Source organism: Mustela lutreola, chromosome X (assembly GCF_030435805.1).
Source record: "Mustela lutreola isolate mMusLut2 chromosome X, mMusLut2.pri, whole genome shotgun sequence".
In the NCBI taxonomy this organism is placed as follows: Eukaryota; Metazoa; Chordata; class Mammalia; order Carnivora; family Mustelidae; genus Mustela; species Mustela lutreola.
The window spans coordinates 101,871,590-101,885,018 of NC_081308.1; the positions used below are offsets into that span (position 1 = coordinate 101,871,590).

The window sequence follows — 13,429 nt, forward strand, 5'->3', positions numbered from 1 at the left end:
GCAGTTAGTACTCCATATTTATCCTTGAGCTTATCGGGCCCCTAGAAGTGCAAAACTCACACCAGAAACGCAAATGGATCTTTCCGTGGAACCATAGAAAGCCTTGCATTTATTTTATGGGTCTCACAGAAAGCCAGTGACTTTTAAAACGTGGCTCGTAAAGTGAGCCAACAGTAAGCTTGTCTGTACCTGGGTGGACATGCAGTTTTTCATGCCTTTAGTCTAGGAATGCGTGTGTGGTTTAGCTCCTTACCTTGCCCGCCGCTCAGAGCGTCCAGCAAATGCTGCTAACTGCCTGGTGGGGAGCTTCTCCTAGGAAAAAAGGCAAATGGCATGAGACAAGTCAGCTTTCCAGATCTGGTTTCAGAGTGTTCCCCTCCCAAATGAGTAGCCACGTTTGACTTCTTGCTGTCAGCTAATGGGGAAGTGCGTTTTCTTGAGGACCAGAAATTCGGAAGCATCCATGCGGCCAAGTTCAAGGGTGTCTGGGGTGGTAGCTGGAGTGACTGTAAATGATTCGGAATTTACAAGCTCATGGTGGGCTTGGCCATGGCCGTGGGTTCACGGATACCTCTAACTGTGTGTGGTTCCGTTGTGTTATATGTAAAGGCCTTCGCTGAGATGGGTGACTCCATTTCCTTCTTTTGCAGTGTATTTATGGAAAACCCGCAGGGTCTGTTTTTACCACAAATGCTTATGCTGTTGTCTCGCATCACAACCAGAATCCAGAGTTCTATGATGAGGTAAGAACGCATTTTTCTGATGTTCATAAAACACAGTGGTGGCTCTTCTTTTTCTCTTCATCTCCATCATTTTCTCTGCCCTTGAGGTCCCTGAATGTTTTGTCCTGTGAAGATAGACACACCAAGGCGAAGGGCTTGGCGCCCTTCGATGAAGGGGGAATTCGCCCACCAATGGAAGGGGCTCTGGTGAGACCTAAACATGTGGGGAAGAAACAGGAGACCGGAGCTAGGGTTCTAGCCTCACTTTGACAGCTGGCTCCGTGACCTTGAGCAAGTCAGTTTCTCCTTTTCCTAGTCTCCCATTTCCTCAGCTTTCGAAGAAGAAATTCAGACGAGACATCCTGAACGCCCTTCTGCATCTTTCTTCCTGTGGTTTTGCATGGGGCTGGGGGCACAGCTGCTGTGGAAGTGAAATGCTTTGAGAGACACAGCAGCATGGGAGGGCCGCCAGGACCCCGTTGACCGCTCTAGTGCCTCGGTACAGTGTAGACAAAAAGGAGTGGGATGACCTGTCCAGCTCCATGCCCCCGTCCACCCCAGTTGACCTCTCTGCCTCTGCCTCTTCTTCGCTTTCCTTCTCCATCTCTTGTCTCTTTGTACTTGCCATTGTCTCTCTTAGTGTCTCTGGCACAGCCTCTTCCAGTCGGTGTGTCCCTGACTTGTCCAAATCTGCAGACCGCTTTTGATTCCCACGTGTCTCTGTGAACCTGGCTATGCATCCCAGGCTGGAAGCTTGGCTCTTTCTGCTTCTCAGAGCTCTTTGTCTGAAACCATCCCCACTGCTGTCACGGTTTTTCCCCAGATCCACCTGCTCTCATGGTCCGGGGTTGGGGGGTTGTATCCCAGCTTTAGGCCACCTCCCTTTCTCCATCCAGCGCTCTTGGTGTGGTGGGGGCAGGGAGGAGCAGAGCAGTGCCTTGCAGCTTTGTCCCCCGGGGAGGGTGGATGCCCACATTTCTATGCAGCAGAGCGTTAGGCACCCAGATGGTCTGGCCGCCGTGAATAGGCGTGTTCATGGTGAAATATACCTACAACTGAAATTAGTCTTACACCAAAACCCTGCCTTGTGTGAATGATGATGAGGCCAGATGTCCAGCACCAAGCTGTTTTAATATACAAAACAACTGTTTTAATATATCCCCCTCCCTCATGGACACCCGTTACTCCAGAAGACTTGATCATGTAGCGAGTAATCCACATTATTTTGGGGGGGCCCGAAAGAAACGGGCTTTTCAGACACTCGGTCTCTATTGACCAAGACAGAGCGAGAGATCGCAAGAGGTTGCTTGTGTCTCAGGCAGGTGTACGAACGTGCATCTGATCTATTAAATTTGCGATGTTTTTTGTATACTTCTGGGGGGCTGTAAAGACATTTGTGGGGTCCTGATTGGAAAATCACTTGAGATGCTTGTATTAAAGTATCAGTTTCTAGGATTGAAGTCATGTACCAAGGGTGGTGACTTCTATTTTTTTATTCAAGAGTTATCTTGCGTTTTTCTTCAAAGGCTACATATGTGAACTGTAACTGGTGGATACCGTAATACCATAGTGAGTTTTTGCATGTATATTTGCAAAGCTTAATTCTTTTTTTCCCCATGCAAAGGAAGGCAACAATTTAGAGAAAAGGAGACTTTCAAATTCAGTACACATTTTAGATTGATTGTGTTCACTAACTCAGATTGAGTTCACATACTCTCCCTAGGCTGTGAGGCTGTGGTTTCGATCCAGTGTTTTAGAAAATCTGCTGCAAAGCTGCATCTAGGAGAATCCTTTGGACTCGCCAGCACAAGCCATAAATCAGCCCTCACTACCCAGGAGGCTATTGTTGTCAAATTGAAACTGACTGGAAAAGTCTTTAGAGTACATTTAAAAGATAACTATTATTTGATGACTTGGCTTGCTGTTTAGAAAAAAAACATGTCATCGGAAAAATATGATGAAATTGAACTAAAGGTCTGACTGTCCAGCTTGACAACGAAAACAAAACAAAATGTGATGTGTGATTTTGCTGTCATTTCAGATTAAAATTGAGCTTCCCATTCACCTGCATCAAAAACATCATTTGCTTTTTACTTTTTACCACGTGAGTTGTGAAATTAACACAAAGGGAACAACCAAAAAGCAGGACACAGTGGAAACTCCGGGTATGTGTACTCTTTCACTGTCTCTTTCTACAGCTATTTGAGGTGGAATTGTCTAGAACTTCTTTTCCTCAAGCTACAAACCACTTCTTCCTCTCACCAAAAAGTACGTTTCCAAGTTAAAAAGTTCATCGGTGAAAGATGAATTATAGGTTCATTTGAACATCATTTCTTTTAAGTAGAATGGCTCAGCAGCCAGAACTTTACAGTTTGGCTCGCTAAGGGATTGGGAAGTAAGCCCAGAGCCCAGGGATATATTGAGCCAGAGGGAGATTGGGGACCCACCTGGTTCTAGTGAGAGCAGAACAGATTTAATGAATTTGAGTCAATTTGAGCTGGTAGTGAAGGGTCAGTCCTGGTCCCATCCAGCAAAGCTTTAGATAAATCAGTGGGAAGCATCCTTAGGCGAACACAGAGGCCCTACAAACATGGAGTATGCCACTGCCACTAGATAAATGTCAGCAGCTCCTGGGATCAGAGCTAAGCTAGCCTGGAAATTCATTCACTCATTCATTCATTCATTCACCAAATATGTCTGTGTATTTATTATGTGCAAGGCATTACAGTAGGTACTAAGGAGAATATAATGGAGATTCAAACACAGATCTTGTCTTCAGTGAGCCTGTGGTCTAGCAGGGGAAATGAGATCTATATAGACAATGATAGGACAAGACAGGAAGTAATAGCTACCGAAAAAGCGGTGCTGTGTAATTTCAGGGAAGAGTGAGTTACTACTTCGACTGGTTGGAGGGACTAGTGGCTGGGAGTCTGGGAAGGCTTCCAGGAGGAGGTGATATTTGGGTGAAGCCTTAAAGGGGCAGGGTAGAGTTTGAGAATGCAGTGATGGCAGGAAGGTAGATTCCAGAACGACAGAAGAGCTTGTCCAGAGGCCGAGTATTGAGGGATATGGACAGGGAGTCATGCGTAAGTTCAGTAGGACCAGAGCATGGGGTATTGGGAGAGGAATCAATAGGATGTCAGGTTGAAGAGAAGGCACCAGATCATGGAAAGCCTTGAATGCCAGGCTGTGGATTTGACTGTATTCTGTCACCAGCATGGAAATATCGGAGGGCTGTAAATGCTGGTAAGAACTCTTCTACAGGAAGTCCCATTGGGCAGCGATGTGACGGCGGAGGGAGTTAGAGCAAGAAAGAAGGAAGAGGCATCAGTTAGGGGCTACTTCAGAGGTCCAGGAGGAAAGGGGGCCGCCCTACGGCAACAGCTGGGCAATGGAGAGAAAGGAATTGCAGAAGAAGAATATATATTGGTTCTGGAAAATGGTTAGCAACTAGAGAGAGATTATTCGGAGTTAGCGCTGAAGCGTCAACACTGGAAGGAAGGAATTTGCAAGTAGCAGAATCACGGGGTGGCGGGGAATCCTAGGTTTGGGACTGCCATTGAGTTCGGGGTGCTGGTGAGACCTCAGAGTGATGCCTGCCGTGCAGCCAGACTGACGTATTAGGAAGTTGGCCTTAAGGCTCACGTGGTCCTGTTCTCTGTCTCCACAGGAACTGCAGTTTGATCAGGGCAAGGGACCTCGGGGGTTGAGAAGAAATCGGGCAGAACAATAGGAACCCAAGATAGTGCACGTCCTAAAAGACAAATTACTCTTTCCTTATTTAAGTCCTAGACTGAAGTGGGCCAAGGGCTCGGTAGCGCATGGGATGGTTATTCCGTGGGCCCCTTATCATGTAGAACTGTCCACCCATAAGTGGCTTCACATCCCTGAGCCAGAAGGCATGTGCTCGACACCGTACCTTTCCAGCTTCCAAGGGCTCTGAGTTTTGACTGAGAGACACCCTTGGCTGTGCTTTGATAAATTCACAGCGCAAGAATGTTGCTGAAGCAATTCCACGGAGACCAAAAGTAGACTGGCAGTTGCCAGGGACTGGGGGAAAGGGGAAGTAGGGAGTGACTTCTGAGGGGTGTGGAGGTACTTTTGTGGCTGTGATGGAAGAGTTCTGGAATTAGGTAGTAGTCGTGGATGCCCGGCTTTGTGAATATGCTACAGACCGTTGATGAGTACGCTTGAAATAGACAAGTTGTATGGTATCTGAATTCTAGCTCAATAAAAATGTCTATGGGGGAAATTTTCACCCAAGAACAAGAAAGAGATTTTTCCTCTTTTTCTGGACTGGAAACCTTTGGTCACGTGTCTGATTTTTTCAGTTAACTACCCTGACAGAACAGCTCCAAATGTGCTCATATTAACTTTTGTCTGCTCCTTTTAAGAGAAGAGCTCTGGGTAAACTATTTCTGAAGTTATGCTAGTAAAGATGGCCTTCAGGCGCCTTTTGGAGTCTGAGAAAACCATTCAGTCTCCTTAGAGAAAGCAACATATTTGTCTTCTTTGAAGAATTAAAGCATTTGCCAAATGAAAACATTCTAACCAGATTTGTGTTGACTTCTGTGTTCACAGTATAAACACACACACTCACGCAAAGAATTTTAGTATATGTGCTGCCGAAGCGAGCACTACGCAAAGAATTTTAAAAGAATCAGAAGGCAGCGGCTTTCAAAAAGGGCCCTCCAGCCAACACCCTCACTCATGTGCCAAAACTTGGTCCCAAGCAAGCTTTTTTACAGCTGAGTTATAAACCCTTGAAGCCCAGAGTAGTAGGCTCTATAATGGAAATAATGACCCTGCTCCAGCTGAGGAATACAGATGGCTCAGGCTTTTTTAGCTGGAACGTGATGAGTTTTCTAATAGAAATCCAAGAAGCTCTTTTTAGGAAATACAGAGAAAATGCAGGGAAATCGCTCCGTGGATTCAAGTCTTAATGCTGTGCCCCATCTGAATTCTGCTACTACCCCTCTGCCTTCTGTCGTCAGGAAAACCTGACCTTGACTTGTGACCTTAATTTTCCATAATCCCTCACCGTTGGGTTGCTGAAAGAAAATGCGCAACACACTGATTGCTGGCTGAGATTGTCCCAGACCCGGGACTCTGTGCTCTCACTAAGGATGGATGTGAGAGCTCCAACTCTTTTCAAAAATAACTCTACCATGAGTTACTCCCCAAAGGGTAAAGATAGTGGTACTGATGCACTTGAAAAATTTTTAAGGTGTTCTCCTATATTCTCTCTCTGGGGTCTCTCAGTAACTAGGAAGTGGGAAGACTACGTTCTTTCCCAATTTATAGTCCAGGAAGTTGAGTAGAGAACATGTTAGTGGACAGGGTGGGATTAGGAAGCCAATTGCATTGTTCCCTCCCCAGGGTTCAGATGCCCACCGCATGGACTCCCATATACAGACCCCCCGAAACATCGTCACCCTGCCCTGTACTCCAGCAGTCAGAGATTTATGTAGCTAATTGCATTTGCAATTTCGTCTCTCATCTCTCATCTCATCTTGATTATTGTCTTGGCAGTTGGCTTTGCCTGGGTACCTTTGCTGAAGGATGGGAGAATCATTACATTTGAGCAGCAGCTGCCAGTGTCCGCCAATCTTCCTCCAGGCTACTTGCATCTGAATGATGCAGAATCAAGAAGGGTAGGAAAATCACTGCCTTTGCTGAAGGCATTGCCATGAAATATTTAAAAAGTAGACTTCCGTATTCTAGCGGATAGCTTCACAGAGTCCGGTCTGCGGGCTGGTCCACAGGAAAGGTAAGTATGGAAAAGGAGTGTTTGAAAACTTTGAGAGCAGTGTGACCAAGGTACCTCCTATCTGTTGATTCTTTTTTTTTTTTTTTAAGATTTTGTTTTTAAGGAATCCCTCCACCCAACATGGGGCTCGAACTCATGACCCCGAGACCCAGAGTCCACATGCTCTTCTGACGGAGCCAACCAGGCACCTCTAGTGTCTGTTGGTTCTGAGGACAGTTTTAAGAGCTGGGGCTTGGATTTTGGACATCATCTTTAAAAATGCATTTATTTAGTAATTCATTTTTATTGTGATTTTTAAAAGTATCAGCCTGCAATGGATTAGAAATTCAAAATGATTTCAGATCCGTTTACTCTCAAGGCAGGTTATCATCTCCAGTAATTCCCTATGTGTGAAACAAATGCATTTGTTTCTGGGGTTCAAAAAAAAGGGAAAAAGTTGAAATGCATGAAGGTGTCATGTGTCACTCATCTATCCATAGGTATGTTATGGAAACTTATCTATTTTCTGTTCACAGCAATCTAATGTGGATATTAAGTGGGTAGATGGTGCGAAGCCTTTGTTAAAGATTAAAAGCCACTTAGAGTCTACGATTTATACTCAGGTAAGTTTCGTCGTGTTAACTTTGTCAATTTTGATATTTGATTTTTTTTTTTTTAGTTTGTTTTGAGGAATCTCTACACCCAGCGTGGGGCTCGAACTCACGACCACAAGGTTGAGTGTCACATGCTCTTCCGACTGTGCCAGGCGGGCGCCCCTGAATCTGTTTCTTGTTTTAGAATAGACTGTATTTGATTCCTGCGACCTTAGAGAAATTGTGGCCTCAATGACTTTCTCATTAGTAATAACATCATTCTTAATAGTTGTAACTCAAATTTTATAATCCCTTTCAAATCCCCAAATCTGTTTATTCCCTTTAAATGGATTCAAGTCTCACAAAAGTCTGAAAGGATTGTGGAGGCCCTTATCACCTCTTTAAAAATTTTTTTTTTAGTTTTTGGGACAGTTTGGGCTTTACAGAAAGACAGGATGGTACAGAGAATGCCCATATACCCTTTACCTCCTTTCCCTGTTAGTTTTTTTAGTATATGTGCTGCCAAAGCAGCACTCCCTGTTACTTTTTTGAAAGATTTTATTTATATATTTGAAATAGAGAGATAGCACAAACAGGAAGAGGGGCAGAGGGAGAAGGGAACAGGGAGCCCAATGCAGGACTCAATCCCAGGACCCTGGGATCATGACCTGAGCCGAAGGCACACGCTCAACCGGCTGAGCCACCCACACATTCCACCTAGTTAACCTCTTACATTCATTAGTATGGCATGCTTGTTACAGTTAATGAACCAGTAGTGATACCTAACTAATGACTAAGGTTCGTATTTACTCAGATCGTCTTAGTTTTTACCTATTAATGACTTTTTGTGTTCCACAGTTCTGTCCAGGATAGTGTATGACATCTAGTTGTCCCATCTTCTGAGGCTCCCCTTGGCTGTGACAAGTTCTCAGACATTCATTGTTTCTGATGACCTTGCCCGTGTTCATGAGTAGTGACAGTTGGTAGGCTGCCCTTGTGTTAGAGTTTGTCTGATGTTTTTCTCACTGTTAGACTGGAGTCGAACCCAGAAATTTGCAGTCAGTGGGTCATGGATGACTAGTACAGTTTGCTCTTAGCCTTACCAGGCATGCAGTTAGAATCAGATATCTATTAGAAGGCTCAGGCACCGTTCAAAATATCACCGATGGACAAGATGCAGTCAACGTTCCTTGGTGTCGCCTTTATGAGGTCCATCTTGACACGCCCCCCCGCCCCCGCTCTGCCCAGTTCACTATTTCATGGATGGAGAAACCAAAACTCAGGTTAGATGACTGACCCAAGGTCACACAGATGCTAATTGGAGGAAGCAGGTCAAAATCTACATCTTACTCTCCCAGTTCCAGATACAGTACATGCTGTCCACAGAGCCCGCATGTAACACCTAGATCCCATATAGGACAGCCAGACACTCGCCGGCCAAGTGCCGTGATAGATTGAGCATCGAGTGCCTGGACCTGTCTGGTAGCTCCCTGTGGCTCCAGACCCCTTTTCCTACTCATTTCATTAAAAATGTAGAAGCAGGGACGCCTGGGTGGCTCAGTTGGTTGGACAACTGCCTTCGGCTTAGGTCATGATCTCGGAGTCCCGGGATCGAGTCCCGCATCGGGCTCCCAGCTCCACGGGGAGTCTGCTTCTCTCTCTGCCCTTCTCCTCACTCATGCTCTCTCTCCCTGTCTCTCTCTCAAATAAATAAATAAAATCTTTAAAAAAAAAAAAAAAAATGTAGAAGCAGGCCAACTTCAGAGGCTGCACCCATCAAAAACAGAATTAAACGGAGGTTTGACTAGTTGCACAAAAATTGTGGCTTACCCGGGATACTTAGGGACATGCTCGCTTTGCCTGGCTTTGCTGCTTTGTGCAATGGTCCAGGGGACTAAAGGTCATGGACACAGACGTTGATAGATGCAGCTGCCCAGTCTGGGCGAGCGAAGACCCGGATGGGTAGGTTTGCAAGATGTGGGCGGAGTGGGTGCTGGAGAGCCCATGTCCGAGGGTAAGGAATCACATTTCACGTGGCTGTGTCCATCTGTTTTTCAGGATCTCCATGTGCACAAATTCTTCCATCATTGCCAGCTGATTCAGTCAGGCTCGAAAGAGGTTCCAGGGGAGCTCATTAAATATTTAAAGGTAAATGAACGGCTTTCTGTGAAAAGGTTTGGTTTTAGTGTCTTCCTTGTTGCCACCTTTTGATGGGGGCAGAGGGAGTCAAACTAACCCCTTACCATACTTCGGGCCGTGTACCCTCAAGAGAATACTTTCCGTGTGCTTTTCTTTCAAGTGCCTACTTACAAGCAGACCTCAGAGTTGCAACCTTAGCAAGGGATTTTGTAACCAGAATCTGTCGACATATTTATGAAAATCTCATGAGGATGTTTATTTCAGTTCCATAAGTGGATTTTTTCAGGTCTTTTCTCTTCCTGCTGACTGCCCAGGAAGCGTGCTGTGGGGAAAAGGGTCAGGACTGAAATGGAGTCCCCTTTGCTTGGAATAAAATGACAATTCCTGGGTCTGTGGGTGAAAGAATATTAAAAGGGCCAAGTAAAGACAGAGAACCCTCATTTCTGCATGTTGTGTGGGAGTGAGCCTTAAGGAACACCACATTTTATCCAGTGTATCGAGAACCCAAGGCTCCCGTTCATTCCCTAACATAGTAGGACCGAATTGCACATCACGGGACCTAGCTGACAGCCACTCTCCTTTTGGTTGACCTACCTTTGGTAGGTCAAAATTCTTTGAGGAATTTATTTAAAATAATAATTTATTTAAATTATGAAAAATTAAATTAAAATGAAATAAAATAATTTATTTAAAATAAAAATTTTTAAATGAAATCTCTACAGGATTTCCCTTTGGACATAGGTTACTACTTAATGCTGTTCTCAGGAAACAAAAACGTGCATTTCTTTCAGAGGTAGTGCGAGATGAGATAGCATGGGTGGATGGTGGAATCATTTGCCGAGTTTGTGTCCTAGACCTGTCCCTCATTAGCTCGGGGACTGGGCTTGGCCAAGTGACCGAGCTATTCCAAGCCTTCGTTTCTTCATCTGTCACATAGGGAGAACCAGTAACGCCAACCTGTATGGTGGTTTTGAGGCTTACGTGAGCTAGGGCATCTGCTACGTAGTGCAGTAATCCCGGAGTCTACACTGATCTCTTGAGCGCTTTCGATGGGCCAAGCATCATTCTAAGTGTTTGGAATGTAACTGAAGAAAACAAACACTCTCCCCGTCGTCAGGGGGCTTACTTTCTGGTGGAGGGGGATGGACAATAAACAAATGAATACATGAATATATACATTCATTCAGGTGGTAATAAGGGCCACAAAGGAAACTCAAACATATCAAAGAGAAAGGAAGAGTGAGAAGGGGTCTCTCTTCTCGGTCAAGTGTCAGAGAAGGTCTCTGGTAAAGTGACATTTGCCAGAGACCTAAGGGAAACGAGGGCGCCAGCTAGGTGACTTGGGGGGTGCTGGGAACAGCAAGTGCAAAGCTCCCCCCCGCCCCCCAGGAGCTAGCTTGGCGTGTTCAAGGGACGGTGGGAATTCCAGAACGTAGGGCTGGCACACGGAGGGAGAGACCCTCATACTGGAAAGGTAGCTGAGGAGCTAGCCAGGTTACGCCTTGTAAGCCACGATGAGATGGGAAGCCCTGCGGGGCGATGAACAAAGGAGCCCCATGATGGGATTTGGGTTTTTAAAGTCTTATCCTGCCTACCAGATCGAGCATGAACTGTTGGAAGGGTAGAAGCAGGGGGATAGTTGATAAATGATGGCTATTATTCTTAATCATCATTAAGAAGTCTGATCATCCTCTACCTTCCAAATCCTTTCCTTGGGTAATGTCTAGAATGCCTTCTTTATGTATGTATGCTTAGCCTACTAAGTTCTTTGGCTTTTCTTCCAGTGGGGAACCTTTGTAAAGTTTTAACGGAATGCAATAGAGCAGAGCATCATTTTCAAATGTACTGGTAGTCTTGAAATGGAGAAAAAAATGTACTCATATTTGTGTGGAAATTAGGGTGTGGAAATTTCTGATATTTATGTGACTTTTGCTCGCCCTCTAGTGGCAGTCAGTGAAATGCCGCATGATTACAGAAAGTGCCCAGTTCCTGTAAGGGACCGTTAGTCCTGAGTGAGAGTCTTGAGATTTTTTTTTTTTTTTTTTCTTTTACAAATGAGGAGACTGAAGCCCGAGTAGAGAGGACTTACCTGTGGTCGCTCACCTGGTTAGGAGCAAAGCCGAGCTGAGCCTGTGGCATGTATCTCTTGACTCCTAGTCTCGTAAATGACATTCTTTTGCCAATTCACTGGCCCTGTACTTGTTGAGCTTTTATTGTGTATGTAATAGCTTCTCAGGTGTTGCGAGGCTTGCAGAGAAGAATAACTTCGGGTCATTGCTCATGGAGATCTTAAAACCAGTCGGAGAGACAGGACATGTATAAGCAGAATGACGATATAAGTGAGTGGTACCGGAGAGAGTCTGGGGCAATATGTGATAGGCAGCAAATGCGTGATCCAGGTTATAGTGTTAAGGGTCCAGGGAACTGAGGAATCCCTGAGACTAGACACCTCCATTCTTTATTGTAATGCTTCGGTTCCATATTTTATTTGTTGATTCAGTCATTTGCCAAATACTTAACCGAGCACCTCGTGGGGGCCAGCTAGTGCAGTGGGCACTAGGAATAGGATGGGAAAGCAGTTCAGACCACATCCCTGCTCTAGCCGGGGGTAGAGAGGGTATAAATGAGTAATTTGAGATCAAGGTGTATGTTGCGGAGAAAATAGAATGGATGAATGGGATCCGACATGAGAGCAGTGCATTCTAGATGGAGTTGTTGGGGAAGGCGTCTGAGGACATGATGGATGAAGCCAAAAGGAAATTGATGAGAAGAAGATAAGCGTAGGGGTTAAAGCTGTGGCAAAGGAGGACAGAATATCACAGCAGGCGTAAACACCTTGCGATGGTGTTGGAAGGATGGAAAAGAAGAAGAGATGAGTAGAGCTGGAAAGCAGTGAGCAGCTTGTTGGGGGGGAGCATGAGATGAGCTTAGAGGGGGAGGCGGGGTAGGTATGGGAAGCCCTTGGCAGCCTTTTGTTCGTGGTGGTTTGTTTGGTCTATAACAAGGAGGAGAAAGAACACTCTAGTTGTGTTGAGAGTAAATTACCAAGGAGTGATACTGGATCAGTTTTGCCTTGAATGCCCATCTCTTTTTTCTACCTGACATTACTTATTTTAATTCTTACTTATTTGAGAGAGAGAGAGAACAAGCAGTGGAGAGGGGCAGTAGGAGAGAGAGAGAGAGAAGAAGACTCCCCACTGAGCAGGGAGCCCGATGCAGGGCTAGATCCCTGCACCTGGAGATCATGACCCAAGCCAAAGGCAGACACTTAACTGGCTGAGCCACCCAGGCGCCCCATCCACTTCACTTTTCACCTGCATCCTCTCTGCAACCTCATTGGACATCCTCTGCCCATGCGAAGACTCCATTGCTTCTTTCTTCATGCATTCATAATGCCACTATTGTACTATTCACCATTGGCGTTATAGGTTTAGTTCTAGGTCTTTCCCCACCGAGTCTCTGAACTGCTTGATGGGGGATCCAAGTGTTTTTGATGTGCTTGGCCCTTGGAGGGTCATTTAGTATGCCTTTGTCGAATGACTGAAATGAGCGGCCTCCCTCACCGAATTAGGGGTTTCAACTTACTTGGAAGGATGGTTAGGATGTGGCTAAAAACTGAACAAATGCACAAAGGTGGGCATGCGTAGGATATACTCCCAGAGCAATCAAGGCACCGGTCTGGCCTCGTGAAGAATGAGGAGTGTTAAGGCTGGAAATCTAGGTTGGGTCTTAAGTAATCTTGGCCCTTAGGCCACAGTTTCTCAGCCTTGGCCCTGCTGACATTTTGGACGGGTTCATTTCTATTTGGTCAGTGGCTGTCCTGTGCTAGGACATTTAGCTGCATCCTTGGCCTCCATCCACTAGGTGTCAGTAGCGCTCGCGGTTGTGACAACCCCAAATGTCTGCGGACATTGAGGGATGTCAATGCCAAGTGGCCCCTGGTTGAGAGCCACTGCCCTAGGTAATAGGGAAGCATCACAGGCATTTTGGGGAGAGGTGGTCTGATAGAACCAAATTGGGGGGAGATGCATCTGGAAATGAGAGCTGGATGTGTGGAGAGTCAAGAGACCCACTATGAAATGATAAGACTATTTTGGTTACAGATTAAGAGGGGTGATGGCAGTAAGGCTGGGGGTGGGGGGCAAAAGGAAGGAAAATCTCAGAGGATAGCCCACGAGTTCCTTGAGTTTGATCTCTTGCCTAGTGCATCTGACCAAAGAGAATCT

At 45.6% G+C, this 13,429-nt stretch overlaps 1 protein-coding gene across 2 annotated transcripts in view; it reads left to right on the plus strand.

Annotated features, from left to right (window-relative positions):
* The window catches only part of DOCK11 (dedicator of cytokinesis 11), a 188,584-nt gene that overhangs the window by 90,986 nt on the left and 84,169 nt on the right, over positions 1–13,429 (plus strand). For both annotated transcript variants that reach the window (XM_059158508.1, XM_059158509.1), the window contains exons 19-23: positions 651–743; positions 2,764–2,887; positions 6,255–6,376; positions 7,008–7,094; positions 9,123–9,212. In XM_059158508.1, the coding sequence (XP_059014491.1) occupies positions 651–743; positions 2,764–2,887; positions 6,255–6,376; positions 7,008–7,094; positions 9,123–9,212 (516 nt within the window). The remainder of the gene's footprint in view (positions 1–650; positions 744–2,763; positions 2,888–6,254; positions 6,377–7,007; positions 7,095–9,122; positions 9,213–13,429) is intronic.